The sequence below is a fragment of the Poecilia formosa genome, unplaced genomic scaffold (assembly GCF_000485575.1).
Source record: "Poecilia formosa unplaced genomic scaffold, Poecilia_formosa-5.1.2 Scaffold310, whole genome shotgun sequence".
NCBI lineage: Eukaryota > Metazoa > Chordata > Actinopteri > Cyprinodontiformes > Poeciliidae > Poecilia > Poecilia formosa.
In genome coordinates this window covers 204,315-226,570 of record NW_006800249.1, presented here as the reverse complement: position 1 = coordinate 226,570, position 22,256 = coordinate 204,315, and the positions used below count along the sequence as shown (strand labels likewise).

General features: G+C 35.9%; 1 protein-coding gene across 2 annotated transcripts; it reads right to left on the bottom strand.

Moving 5' to 3' along the window:
• Nucleotides 1–10,635: 10,635 nt before the first annotated feature.
• Nucleotides 10,636–19,808, bottom strand: LOC103152429 (serine/threonine-protein kinase Nek7). 2 transcript variants are annotated; one of them, XM_007572891.2, is made up of 6 exons: nt 19,798–19,808; nt 16,683–16,737; nt 14,942–15,088; nt 13,654–13,792; nt 12,998–13,105; nt 10,636–11,992 (listed from the first exon to the last, which is right to left on the bottom strand). In XM_007572891.2, the coding sequence occupies exons 3-6, from the start codon at nt 15,085–15,087 to the stop codon at nt 11,144–11,146; spliced, it is 1,242 nt and encodes a 413-aa protein (XP_007572953.1). In that variant the 5' UTR covers nt 15,088; nt 16,683–16,737; nt 19,798–19,808; the 3' UTR covers nt 10,636–11,143. The 2 variants fall into 2 exon arrangements, with proteins under 2 accessions (XP_007572953.1, XP_007572954.1); XM_007572892.2 differs by lacking the exon at nt 19,798–19,808 and having other exon boundaries at nt 14,942–15,106; nt 16,683–16,722.
• Between the last annotated feature and the right edge of the window lie 2,448 nt (nt 19,809–22,256).

The window sequence follows — 22,256 nt, the reverse complement described above, 5'->3', positions numbered from 1 at the left end:
ATTCAAACCCCTGACCCCCTTCCTTCCACCCGCCAAAGACACACACACACACACACACCCATGTCAGGGCAGACAGTCTACAGCCAATCAGCTTTGTAGGATCGTTGCACTGTTTGTACTGATTAAATTCACTCTCCCTCGAAATATTACACTCAGGTGGCAAAGTAGATTTTGTCATTTTGCAGCATAAATGGAAGGAATAAGTGAGTAAAAATGGATTTTTGACAAGAATCTGTCAGAATTTGGCAAAAAGGTTGAAAACAATCAATACTGTGATTCCTGTTGTGAAAATAAACTTGGAAAATACCTTTAAGAAAATGTTATTTCAACATCCCAAATCTTAATCGTCCTTAAGGATTGCTTCTGCTGCAGGTATTTCATTTCCATCTTAAGTTAAATCTGATGCTGCTCCAAGATGTGTGTTCAGATACACCAGAAGTTTGTTTAAAATATGAGCAGTCAAGGTGTTAGAGCTCTAATATTACGGCTCTATGTAGATTTTAGACTGTATGTATAATTTTAATAACTATGAGATTAGAGAAAATCTATAATAAATGTATATCTGTGCATTCAGCTCTTTTTTTAGTTTCTGTATTGTGCCTGAAAAAAATGTTGAAATTCAACATCAAGAGCAAATATTTCACATTCCTAACTCTGAGTGAATTTTAATGCCCCCCCAAATTATACATATGTGGAAAATTTTAGAATTACTTGCAAAGCTTGAATTTAAAATATTACAGTTAATAAACAATCCAGTTTTATTTTATTCTGTTTTTCTTATTCTTAGATCACATCCCTGTTCTGACTTCCTGAGCAGAGCTTTAGATATCGAGATTTCTCTTAAAATATTAACATCTGATTCTAGTTTCAAAAGAGTTAAATGACTGTTCAGTCTTTTTCTAATAAAGTGTTTTAACCTCTTTCTTTTCTATAAAATGAGAACAAAACAAAATTTTATCAACTTCACTAGAACAAAGAAGAAAGTATTTTCTTTTGATTTTTTTTTTCCTTTTTCCCTGAGACACACAAAGACACAAAAACACTCCATAAAAATTCAATATTACAGACCTGAGGAAGGGCTGAGGTTTGGAAATGAGGTCAGTACCAACGTTTACTACACTCCTCTGTTTCTGTCTAACCTTTAGAGAATCCTGCCGACACTCAGATTAAGTCTCACTGAGGGTAAATCCTGGTCGACAGCTAACGCACACACACACACACACACACACACCCACACACACACACACACACATGCACACACACACACTAAAGAGTGTATAAAGTAGCATCTCAAACAGACAGACACAACCTCTCCATCTCTAATTCTCCGGTGTACACACACACTCTGCAGCTCTTGTACTATCACTTTGCAAATGTGCATATAGAAGCTCCCTCTGGTTCCCTCACTCCTACACACACACACGCATGCATGAATGCAGGTACACACACATACGGAGGGACCCGTCCTGAACTTTTGGGATCTGTGGGTAAAAAGCTGACTTGATGTGACGCGAGGTGTGCAGACTCGGCAGAACTGCTTTGCTGCAGATGGCTGATGTGAACCTGCAGCAGCTGTCAGATCTCTGTCAGAAACTGTCACCATGCTCTTTATTCTACAAGCTCTGCCTCTCCGTCACACACCCTCCACTCTGCCTCTCCGTCACACACCCTCCACTCTGCCTCTCCGTCACACACCCTCCACTCGGCTGCTCCCCGCAGGAGTTTGTCAAACCTCAACCTCATCCTCCAAATGGGCCTCAAAAGAGAGAGAAGGAAGAAACGTGTTTGAGTGACGAACAGGATCATTTTCGAAGGTATTTCATTTTTTGGTTAAATAAGTAGAGAATTCTGTTATTTTGTTTACAGAATCAGATGATTTACAAAACCAGTAGATTATAGTTTTTCTCTCTTTTTAGACAAAACACAAATTGATCACAACACAATGGAAGGATAATAAGATTTATTGAAGAAATAAATTAAAGGGGATGGATGGAACATCTGGAGATTCATGAGGATAATCATAATTATGAGGTTATGCAACAAACCATAAGTTTTACGATATTTGATATGATATTTTGATATGATGGAAATGGAAATTTAGATGCAATAAAAAATGTAAAAAAAATGGTACTCATTACTTTTTTGCCGTTTTATTTTTCCCTGTATTATTTACCAAATTCATGTTCTCAGGTGCTTATACACCAGAAATTTGCTAATTTTTAATTTTAAAACATTTATTTTTAGCCCATTTTTTCATAATAGAAAAACTCTCTGAACTTTTGACTCAGATGTGTAATGCTGTGACAGTGACTGAGTCACACATTTAAAATTGTCTCTATAAATGAAATAAAAACCATTTTAATACCCAGATTGATACCTTGCATAGTTGCCCAAATTCAACTTTGTTTTCCTCCTTTGTAAAAGCTCTGCATATGTGCATATTCCACAAAAGAAAAACTCTATTTTGGTTTTTGTATTTGTACATTTTAAATATCCATAGAGAAGCAGAACCAAAGTCAAATTCCTTGTTTGTGTATAGAAACATGGTTAATAAAGCTGATTCTCCTTCTATGTATGAATTTATGAATGAAATCATGTTGCTCCTCATCAAATCTGTCATTTTCATTCTTAAATTGGTGCATAAAACTATTTGTGCCAGCAGGAATGTCTGGCCAGTGGGAGAGGCAGAAAATTTACAGATGATCCTGCAGAACTGTGGAGCCACAAATAATCCAGAATGTAGATGTGACACTATAAAATATTATAGGCTACATGCGCTACGCCTCAGTCAGAGACATCTTCAGTTACACTGTAACACAGACTGCTGCTTCAACATCTACAGTAACTCTTTGAAGAAACATGGATGATGTGAAGTATGTTTAATTTTCCTTTGTGATTGGAAGTGGTTGTGTTTTAGTGCAAAATCTAAATATCCATATATCGCACATGGCTGAATGACAAGAAACTCCTTGATTCCACCAGGTGTTGGTTGTTCCCTGTACCTCTTCCTCCTCCTCCACCTCATCTGATTATTCCATTTTTATGTTTCTTTCGCATTTTTATAATAATAAACCTGGATTTCAGTGTCGGAGCACAAGGATTTTCCAACTCAGACTCCCACTGAGTTGGAGAGTCAGTGGCAGTGTTTATCAAATGAAAACATGCGTGCTTACCCAAACACACACATGCATACGATGAAGCGTCTTATCGCACGCTGTGTTAAGACCGCACACATTTACACACACTCAGGGTAAATATGATACTCCGGGATTTCTCTCCTCAAAATTTGTCATTTAGATGGGTGCAGCTTTCTTACAAATACACACTCATATGCATACGTTTAAAAATACACAGATACCACAAACAAACACACACAGTTATCACAAACACACAAAAGGGGATTATTATTATCACATACACACATGCAGGAAGCTTAAAAATGATTTTTTATTTCTCACACACTTGAGCACACATATGGCACACACAAACACAAACTGACACATGAGAAGGGTTAACTACACACACACACACACACACACACGCACACTCACACACGCACACACACACACACACACTCACGCCGCATGCACATGCTTTCCTCACGTAGTCTAATCTCAAGGAAAAGAGGCAGAGACGGTTAGGCAGCGGCTGCGAACGAGGATTTACTGCACCTTCTTCCTCATCCTAAGCAGCCTGCTACAAAACACGCACACACACACATGCACACACACACCCCAACACGCACTCACACACACAAAGCTTATTCAACAAAAATACATATCATGCTGGTGGAAGGGAGTCCATGGAAGGGAGAAGAGTCCAAACTTTTTGCCACATGGATCAAAATCATGGGCCAAAACAAAAGTGTTTTTCTTTCATTTCAACAGCAAACTGAGCTACAGAAATTTAATTAAACAAATAAATTAGTCTAATTTTTATGGATGGGATATATGTAAGTTATTATAAATCCAAAACTTAAAAAGATTTGTCAGGTTTACCTCATTAAGAGAAAAGCGTCCAGTTTTCAGATGATTGATGTTCAGAGTATTGATTGAAGAAAAAAAATAAAAGAGATTTGTTGAGTTCTGAGTAATACAACAAAGCATTTAGGTCACCCGTTCTTTAAAAACTCTTCCTGTATTTAACCATTGTTAAAGTAATGAAAGCAGACCTGGGTGCAGAAAAGTTTGCTTTTGAGTAAAAGTTTCATATATGCGAAATTTGCAGGAGAAAGCAAAATATTCTGGTTCTTCATAGAAAAATACTTTGTCTTTTTGTTATTCAGACATCCACTTATAGTGTACACAGACTAAAAATGTATGTTTTGTTTAGTTTAACGATAGTTTTACACAATTGAAATTAAATTATGCAGTCCTCAAGTGTTAAGCAGATTAAATATGAAAATCTCGACCAAATGAGCACAAAAATCCTGCAGAATGAGCCTAATTTATAAACATAAAATACTTTTTGTTCTAGCCAATAAATACTACTGTAAAAATATTTTAGTTCATGGTGATTTTGCCCTAAATAAAAAGTCAAATTTGTATTAATCTTGAATTGAATAATATGACCAAAAGCCATAAAAGTTAATGTTGCTCCTTAGTAAGAACAGCATCCTCACTGAGGAGGATTACGGCGGCAGCATCATGCCTGGAGGCCATTTTGAATCCACAATCACAAAGATTTGAACAAGATGTTTGACTGAGTTTATGAAACTTCTTTTGAAAACTAGGACAATTTTTACTCTGGATAGACATATAAAAACTGAAGTTCTCACATTTTCTATGTTGCCATCAATAAATTAAAGATACAGATAAGCAAATAATTAACTTACTTTTATAAATAAGAAAACAAAAAAAATACATAGCCTAATTTTCAATAACATAAAGTTTCTTTAGTGTATGCTTGATCAGTTGTAGAGAAGGATGCATCTGCAGCTAAAAACAATAGTTTGATACTTTTGTGATGGCAAAAGGTACTTAATAGTAGTTGTTTGTTTGTTTGTTTGTTTGCTTGCTTGCTTGTTTGTTTGTTTGTTTGTTTGTTTGTTTGTTTGTTTGTTTGTTTGTTTGTTTGTTTGTTTGTTTGTTTGTTTTTCTGAAATTGAACCACCAGTTGAGGAGTTTTAGGTAGAACATATTTACATCTGAAATGCAAAACATATATATTTTTTTTACATTTTTCTTTTAATTACTGCTCTGAGTGTTTTGTTCTTTCAGCAAATGGCAATTTTTAGAGTCTGTATATTCCAGTTAGTGATTAGTCATTTACTAAATAGTTAATGATGATTCCAATAATCAATTAATCACGATTAATACGATTAATCATTTCAGCCCTGCTGTCCATTTCTCTTTATACTTTAATAGATTTTCTTAGTTTAGTTTTTTTTAGTTAGTTTTGTTGCCTATTGACCCTCTAATGAATTTTTCTGCCCCTATCAGGATGACAGGCTTCTGGGTCACATAAAAATAGAGAACAACCTTTTGTGCTCTGGTTTAATCAACATGTTTGTTGGACTAGTTTGGTGTTTTAGTTGGGAGTATCACTGCTGTCCAGGGCTTTACGCTTGATTTGACACATTTGTTTCTGTTCTGGATTTGCCTGGAAGTCTCTCTACTCCAAATGTTGATGTTCTTCAGCTGTCAGTTCATTTGGCTTGACCACCATCTGAACATGGCTTTTAGTTCAAGAGCAGTTGGTGCCTAAACGTCCATATGTCAGATTTCAAAAATTTTTGAACATGGGTAAGAAATGGCAAAGGAAAATTTTGCTAAAATCCTATTTGTTATCTCTTTTTGTCCACACTCTCCTTTTTGCTGCTGCCATGATGACTCATGTTTCAATGAAACTTTAAAATGTCCCTCTGGATGAATTGGATCCCTTTTTCTTTTTTTTCCTAAGTTATGTAACACAAACAGCTTTTGGTAAAATAGTGAGGACCTGAATCATCCTCTGGGTCAGTGGAAATGAAATCTGCTGTCTTAATTTAACCTAAAAATAAAAATATCTGCTTTAGCAAAAATATTTGTAAAATTTATTTAAAAAGCTCATTGCTGTGAAATTCATTTTTACCAGTATTAATCATGGCATAGACAGAGAATAAGGAAGAGATTCTGGAGTTTTATTAAAAAATAAAACAAACTTCTAGAATGAGGTTCTACTTTGCTTTCATTCATAAATGTTTAGTGCTGACAGACATTTTGCAACTGAAAACACAGAAAAACTCTTTTAGTTCTAACAGACAAAACAGCTTGCAGATCCAGCCCAATCTTATCTATCTCTAAACTGAGAAAATGATTTTACTGGTCTGCATAGAGTTTTATGGTTTCTAGACTATTTCAATCATATAAATATTCTAGTTATTCTGGCTGAAAAGCTTATTTTGTTTGTTGAATTTTATTCAAAATGTGATTTAAAAAATAGTAAGTAATTGAAACTACTTTCAGTTTAAATTGCCAACTATGGGCACCACTGTCTTGTCTCAATTTACCACATTGATTTCTGCTCAGCTGCCAAACTGGTACCCAATTAATCAATTAATGCATCCAATCAAAATGCATCCAAACTAAAAAGAGAACAACTGTCAAGGGGTGAATGGATGTGGCAAATCTAAAACACAGACAGCTGCTCAAATCAGGATTCTTAAAGTTTTAATGGAAAATGAAGATTTTACTGATAGGTTTTTACAAAAAATAAACTTGCAGAAAGCTAAGGAAGAGTCCTTGAATCTATTCAGATTTTTTATTTTAAATGGTGAGATGGTGGAAAGTAGTGAAGGAACCAAATTATGTGAGTGAAGCTGAAGAGCAGAGAGACTGAGGAGAAAGAATAAAAACAGAAACAAACTAAAACAAGACTCAAAAAATCAGAAAACTAAAAGAAAAGCATTTGGCAATAATCTAGGAAACTGAACAAAACACAGAAATGAAGAAAATAACTCAACGGAATGAATAGAACGTAAACCCACCAAAAAGAAACAAACAAAAAGAAAAATAACTCCAAAGGTCCAGATTTTGGAACCATGATAAATAGCTTCCATATCTTGGATATTTTTGTGGCTTTTTCTTAAAATGACAAATTTTTGAAAATTTGTTCAACAATATTTTAAGAAAAGTTCATACATTTTGGTTCTAATATCTTTTGGTTTCAAAAGAAACCATCTCCATCTATTCTGGCAAAATTTCCATTGAATTACACTAAAATGATGCAATAAAACATGTGCACCAAGAAATAAAAAGCAGCTAAATATGAACACTCTGCTCATCCCAACACTAAAGCAGATTATCTACAGAAGCTCCACCTAAAGCTAGATGTTTAGGAGCAGACTGAGGAGGATCCGAGTGCAGAAACGTCAAATCTGCACAATAAGAGAAGACAGACGGCTGGCGAGCAGTTTGAACAGACACACAGCGATGTGACAAAGACGGCGAACGCAACTCGCATTCCTCACTTGCCCACATTTGTCACATCAGGCATCTGAAGTACACGCCTGAACGACTGAGTGTGAGCGGATGTGAACGCGTGGAGATGAACTTCGATTTGACACTTTCTAGCAGACACCCGATCCAGAGGGAGATGTGTCCAATCAGCTGTGAATTTGGTCCACAGTGTGTGTGTGTGTGTGTGTGTGTGTGTGTGTGTGTGTGTGTGTGTGTGTGACTTACTGCTAGCAATAAATTTTTTCCCAGTCTGCAGTCATTTTCAGTGTCAGTGCATGCTATTTTCTAGACTATTATTGTAATAATATAATAAATTCATTAAATTTATGTCTCTTTAAGGTCTAACATGTCTAATTTAAAACCATATATATGGAATTTTATTTCTACTAAATTTTGTTCAGCTCAATCCAGTTAATTTCAATATATCTCAAATCTTCAGATGAATTTACACATGATGTCATTTGATCCTTATTTAAAAGAAAGAAGGAATCTGTCCGAGTAAACTCAGCTGGTTGCATCAAATCAAACAAAAATGTGGTGATAGTAGAAAGAAACAGCTGTCCTTTAAAACAAGACAACCTGGAAGTGAGAAGATGGAGCACTGACACAGGAGTTTAACAGACAATCTGTTAGCCAGTAGCGCTAACTATGGAGTAAAAACCAAAGAGAGAACTCATATTTCAGCAGCAGCAGATCTCCGGAAGACATCGTTCAGAAAAGAGACACAGAAACATTGGACCAAGTTTATCCCCTATGGGAATTTATAAGTGACATAAAAAATGTAAATGCTGTTCTGGATTTAACCAGAAGCCAACAAAAAGAGGCTAAAATGTGATCTCTTGTTTCATATTGGATTACTAACTAATAAAATACTTTTTTTATGTTTTTAATACTCAGAAACTTACAATCAATTAGATGTGCAAGTTGTTTATCAGTTTAAATCATTCTCTCAGTTCAATCATTTCAAATTCCTGCATAAATTTCAATGTTGTTTCTCGATGTCTTTCATGCATTAAGACATTAAGAAACCTCAGTGGCCCCCACTAGCACAGGAGTGTCTTCGCTTTAAACTGTGGTGTATATCAGAAGAGCTTTGGCTTTTAAATGATTACAAACGCAGCTCCAAAAGAAAAACATTTAAAATTTTTATGCTAGATTTTTTCCAGAGAGAGCTATTAAACCCTGAAAACATGAACCTCATGTCATATATCATTCTGTTTATATATATTTTTGCACACATATATATATTTAACAATGTAGGTCTCCACTGATTGCATGAATGTATCAGTAATAAAGGGAATATGTGAAAAGTTTGTGTGTGTGCTGGGAGAAAAAAGAAAATGCGTGAATCAGAGCATAAAGATGTGTGTTTGTGTCCCAGGAAGCTCCATGATTCACTCCCTTGTTACCCATCAGGCCTATCGCGCAGCCGATCAGGCCCTGGTTACACAGCTGAGTGAACGACCGGCGCGACCTTATTGAACGCTGTGTTTGAAGATGATGCAACATGACGGCCGGTCGCGCTTTTGCTTTAAAAGAAGAAAATCCAAAGCTTTTCTTAGTCCGCAACTGAACATGCAGCAGAAAAAGTAAAAATAAAAAAAGAAATGAGGAGCAAGACAGTGGCATGCCGGGTTTACCCTGCCTACCCTGACTATGACAAAATGAGAGATGATAATGATATCCTGGCAGCTTTAACAATTAATAACAAAGAAGAAATGGAAGTCTAAAAGAAAGTATTTAGACTTTTAGGTTTTTCCTCATTTGGCGGCATTACCGTCTAAAACTTTAATGCATTTCATTTAGATTCCATGTGACTAAGTGGCTAAATTGTGAAATTAAAGGGGAAAAAAACTGATTAAGGTGTGGCATCTATTTATATTTAATCCTCTGAGTCAACACTTTGTCAAACCTCCTTTCACTGCAGTTACAGCTGCAGTGAAAGTCTTTAAAAGTGTGACTGTAGAGGCGCACCTCCAAAGACTGAAACTTCTGTCCATTGTTTTTTAGGCAAAGTAGCTCAGTCTCAGTCAGACCGGACTGAGAGCATCTTTAAAAATCTGTGAGGATTAATTTTCATTTTGTCACATAATACATGGCTTGTGGAAAAGTCAAACCATGCATTCCGTGTGACAGCCTATCACTAAAGTTTGTGTTTGTAAAGAAACAAAATGTGGAAAAAGTGTGAATAATTTTGCAAGGCACTGAAAATTGTTTTCTGACTAGGAGAAATTGCAGTTTGCCATATGATCCAGTAGAGGGCAGACTATAACCAAATTACAAAAACATCACAAAGATTACCTGGTGAAAATATTGGCCTATTTTAAAAGCAATCCGCCATAACATCTATTATCAAGCCGTAAAGTTATTTTTGGGTAGTAAATCTCTATATGCCAAGAACGAGTTAACTTTATTCCAAAACCAGAAGCAGGATCTCTGTCCACACACACAAGTCAAGTTTGACAGGTTTCACAGCGTCACAAGTTAAGTGTAAGCCAAAGTGAAACCGGATTTATTCAGGAAAGGTGAATCATCTACAGATGAACTGAATAAAAAATGCTGACACGCAATATAAATGAAAAAAAAAACTCGCATGCAGAACAAGTTTTAGATAAGAGGCAATAAATAAAAAACACAAAAATGATAAAGATCACACAGGTAGATGAGCAATACCACAGGTAAAATGAAAAAACACAACCACAGAAAATAAAAATAAAAATTACAGCTTCTTACTGACACAATGAGGGACAAAAGAGGACAGGACATATTTTAGTTGTTTTTGTTATCACTGTGGAGGCTTACCCAGACTGAATGGCAGAACTATGCAGATGCGTTTCCTCCTCTTCAGTAATTCACTCGTTTTATGTCCAGGTCTTTTACTGGTTGTTTCAATAAACCATCATGGTGTCATAAAAAGGCTGCAGATATTGTAAACATTTTTCCCTCACATGTTACATTCTTGTTTCTGAGAAACATTTAACGGAAAAGCTTCACTTGCATGTTTTCTTACAAGTTCTTTTTTTTAAATAAATTGTCCTTAAAGTTACAGATTGTCTGAAAGATATTTAGATCTGCAATGATTATTCTAATAATCAATTATTCTATTGATAATTTTGACGATTAATCTGCTAAAAAATATTGACACATTCTGCAGATTTTCCATTTATCCACTCATTTTTTAAAATAATATTGGAAATACATTATAAAACACAAATAAACAATCCAATTTCTTTTTAAATAAGAACATAATTTATTGCCTAAAATACAATAACATACCATCTCTAGTGAATATTCAATCATTTGTAGCAAAGGAGGCAAACACAGCTAAAAAATATTTCTAACATTGATGTGAAAATCTCAGGTTTTTCTGCTCAACTTAAGATCAAAACAGTGCAAACTGATGTAGAGACTTTCTTTTGATTAACCAATTAATAACTATGTAGCAAACGATGCTTAAAGGAAGATTTTTCAAATGTTTTAGTTTTAGTTTTTTACTATATTTTAACCAGGTGAAGTCAAAACACCATTTTAAAATGTTCTTGTTTGAACATATTTACAGACAAATAATGTTGTTTTATCTTAAGTACAAATGTGTAGATTTTGTACAGTTGTGGATTAATTACTGTTCCAAATAATTGGAAGGGCTGACCTTTGAATCTACTGTTATGATTATCTCAATAATAACAGCTTCAACCCTGAATGTCTTATGTGCTGCTTATCATAACATCATCATATTTGATAATCTTTCCGTCCTGAGTCACCACAGTCTGCTCCCACGTTTCAAGTTTCCCGTTTTTCCTTTCAACGCGTTGGACCTTCACCTTTCCAGTTTGCGGTAAGCTACTGGGAAGGTCCTTCGCGGCTTCGTGGTTTAACTTCAGCTTCATGAGTTGGGCCGTGATGTCCGTCCCACCTGCAGCCTCTTGTCTGTTTCTGTTCTCTGCCGGCTTTGTGACGGGATGCTTGGGCAGTCCCATGTGGCCACGCAGAGGTTTGATTTCTGGTCTGGGTGTCCGCTCCCATTTCAGTAGATCTGGGCCTTTATTGTCTCTTTTTTCTGGTAGCTGATTCCTGTTGATCAGGTTTCCCCTCGGTTTCATTGGTGATGCAGATCTGGGTCTGGGTCTGGCGGCGTGTTCACGTGATGGTGGCTTTAGGAGGTTTTGGACATTTTTAGGTGGTGTACTGCTTTCTATAACTGTTCTTCCAGTTACTCGAATTTCGTCTATGATGCTAACCATGGCGGCCCTCTTTCCGGGGTCCGGCTCCACCATCTTGCACACAATGTCGCAGTAGGGCTGACCTTGCATGACCTCCTTGACTTTAGCAGGACAGACGGAGGGCGTGTGGAGCCGGACCCGGGCGTAGAGCTCAGCGATGATCTTCCCCATGGCCCAGACATCTGAACGCTGATTTCGCTGGCTTCGCCACCGGAGAACCTCCGGAGCTGAGTACGCCTCGTTCCCCATGTCTATGGCCGAGTTTAGGCCATGTCTGAAAAACTTTGCCAGTCCCAGGTCGATGATGACTGCTCTGTTTGTCGTATGTTCCACCTGACAGGAAACAGTTAAGGAAGTCATAAATTAAATCAATTAAATAAAAAATGCATTCATGAGATGAAAAATACAGTTTATAATTTTTTATTGCAATAGCCACTGGTGAAAAAGCTACATATGCATTCAAAAATGATCATAGTCTTAAAAATAAACTACCCTGTAATAAGTAATTACCTGAAATAGTGTTAAAGTTTATTTTGAAACTCTAAATGTGCATTTGGATATTAAGGTTGTAAACAGGGGTGGCCATTTATCACATCATTTATCATTTATCATGAAAAATTTCTTGCTATGGGATTTTTTATTTATGGTTTTCTGTGTTTGTTAGATTAAAGTTTGGTGGGGGGTTTTTTCTTTATAGTAGAAGATAATATTTGATAAAACGTATCACAGTAATAGTGCTGGTCAGAACTGCTGCAGAAATTACAACTGAATTCTGCCAGATTTTTAATAAATTTAGCTACAGATGGTGACCTGAACGCATTAAAGAAAGCTTTTACATTTTTCTTAAGGGTGCCTGTTTTGTAAGTCTCCTCAGCTACTTCTCTCATTCCGTCAACGGTATTTTGTGTTCATTCCAAAGATCATATTTGCTTTACAACTTTCTGCCACCTGGAGATTGATTTTGCTGCCTGGCTAATAAGGTAGTTGTGTTGGTTTTTATTTTTGCATATCCTCTTTGGATAACAGTCCAGTGGCTCCTTCACTCTCTTTTAATCTGCTCACTCTGATTCAATATCAGATTTTCAAAAAGCACATTTACAAAACTATTAAATCACTTTCTTCTGCAGAACGATGCTAAAAATTGGGATTTTTTAAAAGCAACATTACAGTTATTGTCTTCAACAAAACTTGAAGTAGGTAAAAAAAACAGTAATTGTGGCATTCAAATCTTTCTTACCATTTTACAGTAATCACAAAATGTATTTACTCCACCTCCTTTTGAACAACTCTGTGCTCATGTTTGTGTAACTTTTGGTGCTGATCTTAGTGTCGACTCACCATGATGTTTTCAGGCTTCAGATCTTGATGGACGATGTCGTTTAGGTGGAGGTGCATCAGCCCTTCACACATACCGCTAATGATGGTGACTTTAGTTGATGGAGTCAACTGAAAAAGGAGGAAGATCAAGTTCAAACCAATATTACCTTTAGGCCAAAATTTAGCTGCATGTTGGAAGAATGTAATGTGAATTTGTCAGGACATGCAAACCGGTGGTGAAGCAATATATGTTAACTATAAAATAACCAGACACAACTTTCATCTTTCAAAACTGAAGCAATTAAATAAACACAAACTATATAACTGTTATAGATATTTATAATAAAGGCAGAAGCTAAATCCTGTAGGATGGTTTTATTTTGTATCACATTTGTATCTCTCTTGAGGCTAAAAGAAATTTAGAATTGAAGAACGCAGTTTAAAGGTGTTGGTCACTGAGAGACTAAAGAAAAACCCAGAAAATTATATTTAAAATGTAAATAACAGATAACTCCACAAAAAATACATATAACATGGTTACAAACACGTTTTGAGCTGCGAGGAAGGATCTAAGACAATGCTTCTTTGTCCAACCAGGATGCAGCTGTGTGTGACTGAATGACATAAAATAACCTTAGGTATATTTTTATTTGCTTTTGTTTTAAAAGTATCCTTACCTGTATTTTGGATTTTGCTGACTGGAAGATAGTTGTCTCCAAATCCTCTCCAAATATAAACTCCAGTGGAATAATCCATTTACCATCAGTGAGCGTTATGTTGCCCAGAAGCTTCACTATGTTGGGATGTTCTGCTTTGCTGCACAACAAATGGTGAAGAGAAGAAACAGAAGATTAAAAATAAAATAAAATCATAACATTCACTGACAAAAGGGCAGGAAATCATCTGGGTTATACAGTACTGCACAGTAGGGAAGCTGAAGGGAAAAACAATTATCAAATTGTTCTATCAGTTTAAAGCTAAAACTTTTGGCCTACACATTTAGTTAACCCTTTATTTAAAAAGCAGCAAAACCATCTGAATGCAGTTCATTCACCAACAAACAGAGTCCAGTTTTGTTCAAACCTAAATCATGTTTAGATTCTGAGGCAAGATTTGAAAACTGAGTAGGGATGCATCGATATGAAAACTTGGGCCGATATTGTTATCCACCATAAATACTGCTGTTATTCCCAATAAAAAATATTTGCTGACATTATATATAAACTCTGTGTATTTCTGCACACTTGTGACAAAGTGAAACCCCGGCATTGCTTCTCTCCTTCAGTTAAACATGACTGAACAAACCGTTCCAAACCTGCCTCTCCTGAAAAACAAACACTTAATGAACACAAATGGACCCAGTTTTACTTCTCAGACTTGTACAGAGCTGAAAAAAATGACTAATATCAGTCAATAACAATGTTGATGCAGGCATTAGGTGCATCCCTAAAAACAGTCTCCATCCACTCTGCCTGAGCTCAAGGTGTTTAGCAAACGAAAAAGCCAAAGACTTGAATATTGTAAACTTGAAATCATATTTTATTTTCCTTCAATTGTGCAATTATGCACAATGATGCACTATTGTGTGATGGTCTGCCACATAAAATCTCAAGAACAGACATCAAAGTTTATGGTTATTTTGTGCTAAAATGGTGATTGGTTTTGCAAGGTGCAGGAGTCTGCAACCTTTGCAAGACAAGGAGCCATTTTTGCCCTCAGTTCAGTTAAATAAAATGTCACAAATATTGTTTATTACTTCTGTTTTTATAACTGCATGGCTGTGACTGTGTGTCACAGCAGTTACAGCCCCACAAACACAAATATTTCTCATGAAAAACATTCCTGATACACTTCTTTAGGACACCAGTCACATTAAAAAGTCTGATTCGTAACATTAAACTGCACATAGTAACTGTATTTAAATTTGCATAGGTTGCATGTGTAAACTCAGAATCTTGTCCTTACTTGTAAACTTCACATTCTCTCTCCAGATCTTTCCGATCGATGAGATGTTGGGGGACTTTCTTCACTGCAGCCCAGGTGCCTTTGTATTGTTGCCGGTAGACTTTCCCAAAGCAGCCTTTAGCGAGCGTTGCTGTGGACCACGCCATGCTGGAGGAACAGGCAAGACTGGAGAGTTAAAACAGGGCAGCACCATTAAAACCTCAAGAAATACTCTAATTAGAGAGATGGACTGATTACCATGTGGTGAAAGCTACACTGTCTCAATTGATTTAATGATTTGTTGCTATGGTATGTTCTACTGTGATGTAATTTCCTGTGTAAATTAAAACACGTGCTGTGAAAAAGGAAAAGCTACATCCATGTAGCCGTGGCAACGCCTTCAGGAATTTTCAGGATATTTTTATAAAAACAGAATCAAGTGGAAATTTCTCATATGGACATTTGACTCTGGAGCTGCTGCAACATTCAGCTGCATGAAGGATGATGGAGACCAGAAACAGAGTCTGTTACTCTGATAATATTAATGATCTTAATCCAACATATTGATTAGATCTAATTTAATCATAGAAGCCTCCAGATCCTCACCTATGGAACAACTTCACATATGTTGGCTTAGTTGTTTTTATAATTTTTACTATTAGATATTCCTAACCAAATGTTACCTTCAAATAAATATCTGCATTACAATTAACTTGGTCTTTAGCCTTTTATTAATTTTAAATTATTCTATTTATTTAACTTTATTATCTAGTTGCATTTACTGTAATACAAGCTTTAATAGAAAAGAGTAAAAATATCCTTTATTGTCCACAATGGGGGAATTTCTGGAGATTGTCAGATATGTACCAGGTTAGCTCAGAACCAACTGAGGACAAATATTGTTGCCTACACCGAAATTAATATTTAATCATTCCTGCTGTTTCACAGCAAATCCTAAAAACTTCAAATATTTTACCTGAAATAATTTTTGCCTCAGAAACTCAAAATGTGTCTGTGTTTCTACAGAAGCTGTCACATTAAAAGAACATTTTCCTTGAGTCCAAACAATATTTACAAACCTTCAGTCACAATATTTTCCAAATAAAAATGAATAAATGATTAATTAATACTGCTAATAATTAATTGATTAAGAACATTCTTTAAGATATGCTGACAGAGCAGATTATTTCCAGCAACTGGATCAAGTTTCTTAAAAAGGGAGTGTCATTTATGATGAACAGGTTCAGAGTTTCTGTGGAACTGCACAGGAGGAAGTACAATAAATTAGGTGAACATGAAACCAAACAACTGGATAAATATGTAAAACATCAAGAATAATGTTCACAAGCATAAAGTAAGTAAAGAAAAATCTTAAAAATAAAATTGTTGTCAAGCTTTTCATGTGCTGTGTAAATAAGATCAGCCCTGATCTAAACACATTCAAATCTTCAGACTTCTGTGGAAAATTTCACACAGTCAGTGGTGCATAAAAAAGCAGACAAACCTGTTAACCCAGAAATGAAAAGTTTATCGTTGGACAGGCTGACACAGGAACAGCTGACATGCTAACCTGTGTTTTACAGCATGAAAGTGAAAAACATAATTTCTAATAGAGTTCATTTACACAAAGTGGCCAGATTGAGGAGTTTCACAACAACAGAAATATCTAAAACTCTTCATTTAGTTTTGTACTGAACTATAAACTGAATCCACTGCTCTCTCAACATTTGTCCTAAAAATGCAGGTATTGATCATCTCCTACCTTTTTGCTCTTGAAGGGAAGAAGGTCCGTCAGGTCTGAACATGAGTTTGCATAGCTGTCTCTCTTTATCCCTGACAAACCACACCTTCTTTCTTTGTGACCCATTTCCTGAAACAGAAATACCTGCTCGTTGTTTTAAAAGGAGCTTACCGTAAGTAAGCAAAACCAATGATAAGCAGGTGCGTCACGGTTGGGGTGAGTAAAGGAGCGAGTTTCCCTGAGATGATTCATGGAAAACACACTTTGAGAAAAACAACGTATATGATGAAGTACAGTTCCCAATAAGTGGAGGTCTTATTTTTGCCTTTTCACTTCTTTGTTGAGATTATTTTGCTTGAAAATAAAATTAAGTTGATGATAAAGTTTTTATGTACATATAAAGAAAAGATAAACATCTCTTTTTCCCCCATGTTTTCAAACAGATTCTACCTTCGGGACGGTTTATTTGCAGTTGGGATGTTTCTTTAGTTTTGTGTTTGGCCTCCATGTTGTTGTCTACTGGATGTCAAGTTTCAGTGAGTGGGAGGTTTGAATCATGTTGAGACGGAAACTCTGCTCTCCACTTCCACACTCCACAAATATTCCCCAAATCTTCCAATTAGCTTTTCTTCTTTCACTTTCATTTCTAAATACTTTAATTTAGCAAAATATCGCCGGAGCATTACTGTGAGGGAAAAAAAAAGACAATTAATATTGAATATTCTACATTACATCAGAGTTTTAATCACCCTTGAATTACAATGCAGACAGTTGGTGTGACAGACACAAAGCTAAAAAAAGAACAGGAATGATAGTTTATAAGGTAGAAATATTTTATTATTAAAGTTGCACTTGTTGCATTTTTGGATCTAGACAAATTTAAAGGGATTCAGACTAAATGGAGAGCATAAAGGGTTATTTAAAACATTTTTAGGCAGAATAGTACTGTTTACACTGTTCAGCAAATATGATTATTTTTATATATGTCTGCTAAAATGTAAAACATAAATATCAGGTATATTTTGTTAAATATTTCAGCATCCATTTTATTACAAGATATTGTATATTGGTATAAATATTGAAATATAGTGTACACAGAATATCAAGGCAACAGTGCTTATAAATATTTAGATAAGTATGAATATTTATAGGCTATAAAAACAGAAGCAACAGCCACAGTTCTTCAAACATCTTTTTTCTGGATATAAACATAAAGCTGGGGAAACATTCATTCATTATTAAACTGGTTAGGCTGTTCTGTTGCAGAAAACAAAACACAAACTGTATCCTCAGAATGAACTTTTCTTTCACTCTGTAGCTTTAAATCACAAACTGAAATGTGAATGAAGTGTTAAAAGGCATTGCTCTGATTTAGCCGAGTTGGAAAGTTTCAGAAATTCTGCCACCGCGATGAAAAGAACAGTGTAACAGCGCCATCTGTTGGTCGACCGAGCATCAGAATAAACATTTAATGAAATCAATTTAACTTCAACAGTAATTCTCAAATCAAATTTGAATTATGTAAATTAATATGTTCCTTTTGCAAGTAATACTTGACAAAGTTAATAAAAAGTATATTTAAAGTAAAAAACAACAACGTTATTTTAGTAACTCATACACGTTTTTTATTGTATGTTTGTTTTTTGATCACAACGTTTTCAATGGTAAAAAGAACAGAACTTGTTTAAGCCAATGGGCAATTATTCTATAACTTGGTTATCTTTATGTTAGAAGAGATTGAACTTTCAAGAAAATCAATAATCAATGCGTGGATGTGCCATAACTTTCTCCGTCTGAGCAGAAACAAAACAAAAGTTATTATGTTTAAGCAGGAATGATCGAGAGTCAGCACGCAGCTTCAGTTATTACAGAAACTACTGAGATCTGGGGGTAGGGATATAAAGACAAAGTCTGTTAACGACTTTGTTATTGTCTTTCTAAATGAATCCATCATTGAGAAGACGTTTTGGCCGACTGTACTTTGCAGTTTTTTTTTTTAGTTTTTTTTATTTATTTTTTTTAATTCAACCAGATTGGAGAATTTTCTGGTTTGGAAGCCATGCAACGTTTTAAATGATAGTCTGGGTTCTTGTTGACATCTTGGATGAGTTGTTGATGTGCTCTTGGAGAAATGTTAGTATGTTTGGCATGGGTTTAATAGTATTTCCATTAATAAACCAAATTGTTATTTTTCTAAACAGCTTTTTTGTAAATAGAGGTGCTTGTTTAATATTTTGGGAGGCTGATGCTGCTTGAATGTGGCCTCCAACAACTCTCTACAATAATTGATTATTAACTAATATAATTAATCTATGCATATATCTAAAACCCGCTTTTCCTTGTACGGCTGCTGGAGCTCTGGTGGCTATCTCAATCCATCCCAGGACTAGTAAAGGCAATTGCATTTGCATATGGAACCCTAACGCAAACATCTAAACGTCTGAAAAATTCAATAAAAATCTGTTTTGATTTCAAACGTCTATGTTGTTTGATTTTGAGTTCACACCTGAACATTTCGGTCTCCTCCAGTCTTTACAAAGACGTGGATTTCTCGTGGGAACAGGGAAAACAGCGTTTCGTTTACAGCTTTATTAGCTGCTGAAACTGGAAGGTCGTTGACAAAAGGCTGGCGCACAAAGAGGTGCTAATGCTTCCCACGTACCGAGGCGGCAGATGACATGCAAATGTGTTGAGCTGCTGAAAAAAGGCTGCGGATAAAGTCATGCTTTGGTGGATCCAAAAGCAACAATCATATACCTTATGCGCTGATTTAATCCCATTTGTTCTTATTTCATGTCCAACCAAGAGGCGAACCAACGTTACGCACGGATATGGCACATTTTACGCACAAAATGAAATGGATCTCATTGTATTTATTTTATCACCTGATCCAATGTAGTTAAGGTAGAAGAGTGCATTTCATCATCCAGCATTTATAGGTTTTGCTACAGCGTTTGAAATACGTCATTTTCATATGGAAATCTCTCGATCAGCTCCGACTTGCCGCCAGCAAACAGCCAGGCATCGAGATTAACAAAAATTATATGGAGTTTTGAGTTTTTAGATTTAAAACCAATAAAACGGACTGTTTTCACACTATTTCCTCTTGCTTTGAATTCATGCAGTCCAAACTCACATCTGGAGAGAAGCAGATAGTTGGAGGACGTAAGGCACTATTTACAGATTATAACTGTATTGAGAACTTTTTGAACTGTTTTTAAGCTCTTGAACAGCACGGTTTGGATTTTATAGATGTTTATAATGAATTATTGTCATAGAGTAAAGCTAAATTAAACAAAGAATTGATTTCTGAGAGGAGATCCAGAGGAAGAACGCAGACAACCTGGCGCTCCAGAGGACCCCGATCAAATCCCCCCTCCCACTCCCCACTGTGGAGCTGGTGGCGTCCATGTGCCCCTAACTGTGAACAGCACGCGCCCCCAAGGTGTCACAATCTCGTGAGGAACTGACTTACATGCATGACAAACATCCGTGAACCCAGTGGGGAGCTCCGAGGTGAATGAAGACGACTCTTCCGATCTTCAAGGAAATCTGATAGATGTGGAACTGGAGACTTCTGTTCACACGAACCCAGATCTGACTGAACGGAAGAACATCTCCAGTATAAAACATGTTCAGGTAAAGAGTGCGCAGCTGTTCTCATCCAATTCACAGGATTGACGGGATGTTTTCTGACTGTTGAAGCTGCGCACGTGGGGATTTACAGATATCTGATGCGTAAAACCAAAGAGTGAGGATTTTGTTCCTATGGAAACAAAACTTTTCACTTCAACGCTTCACATGACAACATTTGCTATGTAGCATAGATTCTAACAGTTTTGTTGCTTTAAACTTGTAATAATTAGATATACCATAATAAAACTTATAATACTCAGTTCATTGTTATCAATATGTTGTTGTTTTTCACGTATTTTCCTTTAATTTATATTAGTACCGTTTTACTTATTTACTTGCAGATTTTTTTTTTTATTTGTTTGTTTCCTTCGGTTATTTTAATTACTTTCTTTTTTAAGAGCGACTCCAGATTTCAAATCGCCGTCATGATGGCAGCCATTTCAAACCTTGAAGTTGTTGCTAAAATTTTGGGAAGATTTTTTATTCTTCTGACACATGATAGGGAAACAGCCAGGAATATACACTATATGATATATTTCTAAATATATACTATTATATATTTAGATATGGCACGCTATGAAACACATACAAAATCCAATAGATAAGGTAGCAGTGAAGTGTTTTAGAATGTCTTTTCTAGTACAACTTCAGGTGATTTTATGTGGTTCTTCTGGTTCGGAGGGGATGGAAAGTGAACCTGTAGGGCATGTGTCAATTCCAAATGAGCTCAGAAATGTTACATATTAGTATTTAATAGATAAACTTAGATGAAATTGAATTCTGTGTCATAAAAATGTAAGAAAATATCCGACAAAATGATTTGTTTTTTTCTTTTTAAGTAAATTAGCTTAAAAAGGAGCTGGCTTTTGTCAAACGTCAGAGAATCCGTCATTTTACGCGCAAGGCGCCAAAGTTAACCTTTCACCAGCAGTTAAAAGGTTAAGCCAAAAATAAAAATCTGTTTTGTTTTGGCAGATTACATGTAAAAAAAATCGATCTTTCTCGTTCAACAGCTTAAAACTCATTAAAACTTTTACCACAACTTTTCTCCAATACAGTTCACGCGTGTGCGTGGTGTGGGAACGTGGGGTCAAGTCTCTTCACAGCAGACAGACTTTGTCAGAGGTTCATCAGATTTAGCAGGTAATAAAGTGAGGATGAAGCTTCCCGATCCACATTCCCACGATGAGAAGAGAGCTGCAGGACACGCTCCCACTGTCACACGTCCAGCCTGTGCGACGTTTGTCTGCGTGTTGCAAAGAGTTTGTGCCGTTTGCCGTTTACGCACAGAGAACATGTAGTTACCAACAACAACTGTGAAGGGGAGGTGTTGGGTCAAAACTAATCATTGTTTTATCATTTTTATTTGAGTGTTTTATCTCGGTGTGTTCGGTTGCCTAGCTGGCTCTGATCAATTGTTCTCTAACCCTTGTGTTTAGAAATGGGGTCCAACCCCGCACATGTAGAACTGTATGTTTGCCTCAGTCCTCGCATGCACAAGGGTTAAGGTTCTTTCTTTATCTATGATATAATTTCCCACTCTAGGGGTCCATCTGTTCTGTTATCTCAGCAATGTTCCACTGAAGAAGGTTATCATAATAAAAGTCAGTTCCCAAGCAGAGTTGAGCAGAGCTCACCAACCTTTGATCCTGGGCGAGTTAGAGGTTGTGGATCTCTCCCTTTGCAAAGGAAGGAATAAAAAACCTCATTGGTCTTGTGTCTGGTTCTTTACAGAGCTTGAGTTAATTTAAAAAACCCCAACAGAAGGCAGCTGTTCTGACTCTTTATTAACTTTAATGTTTTCCTTTGCATCTTGACATTCTACCAAAACATATTTATTTATTATTTTTAATTACAATTTAGAGGAACATTATTAGAGGGCATGACTTCAGATAATGTTCTCTAAAAACAAAAAAACGTCTAAAGATGAAGTAATATGCAGAAAATTGCCTTTAAATT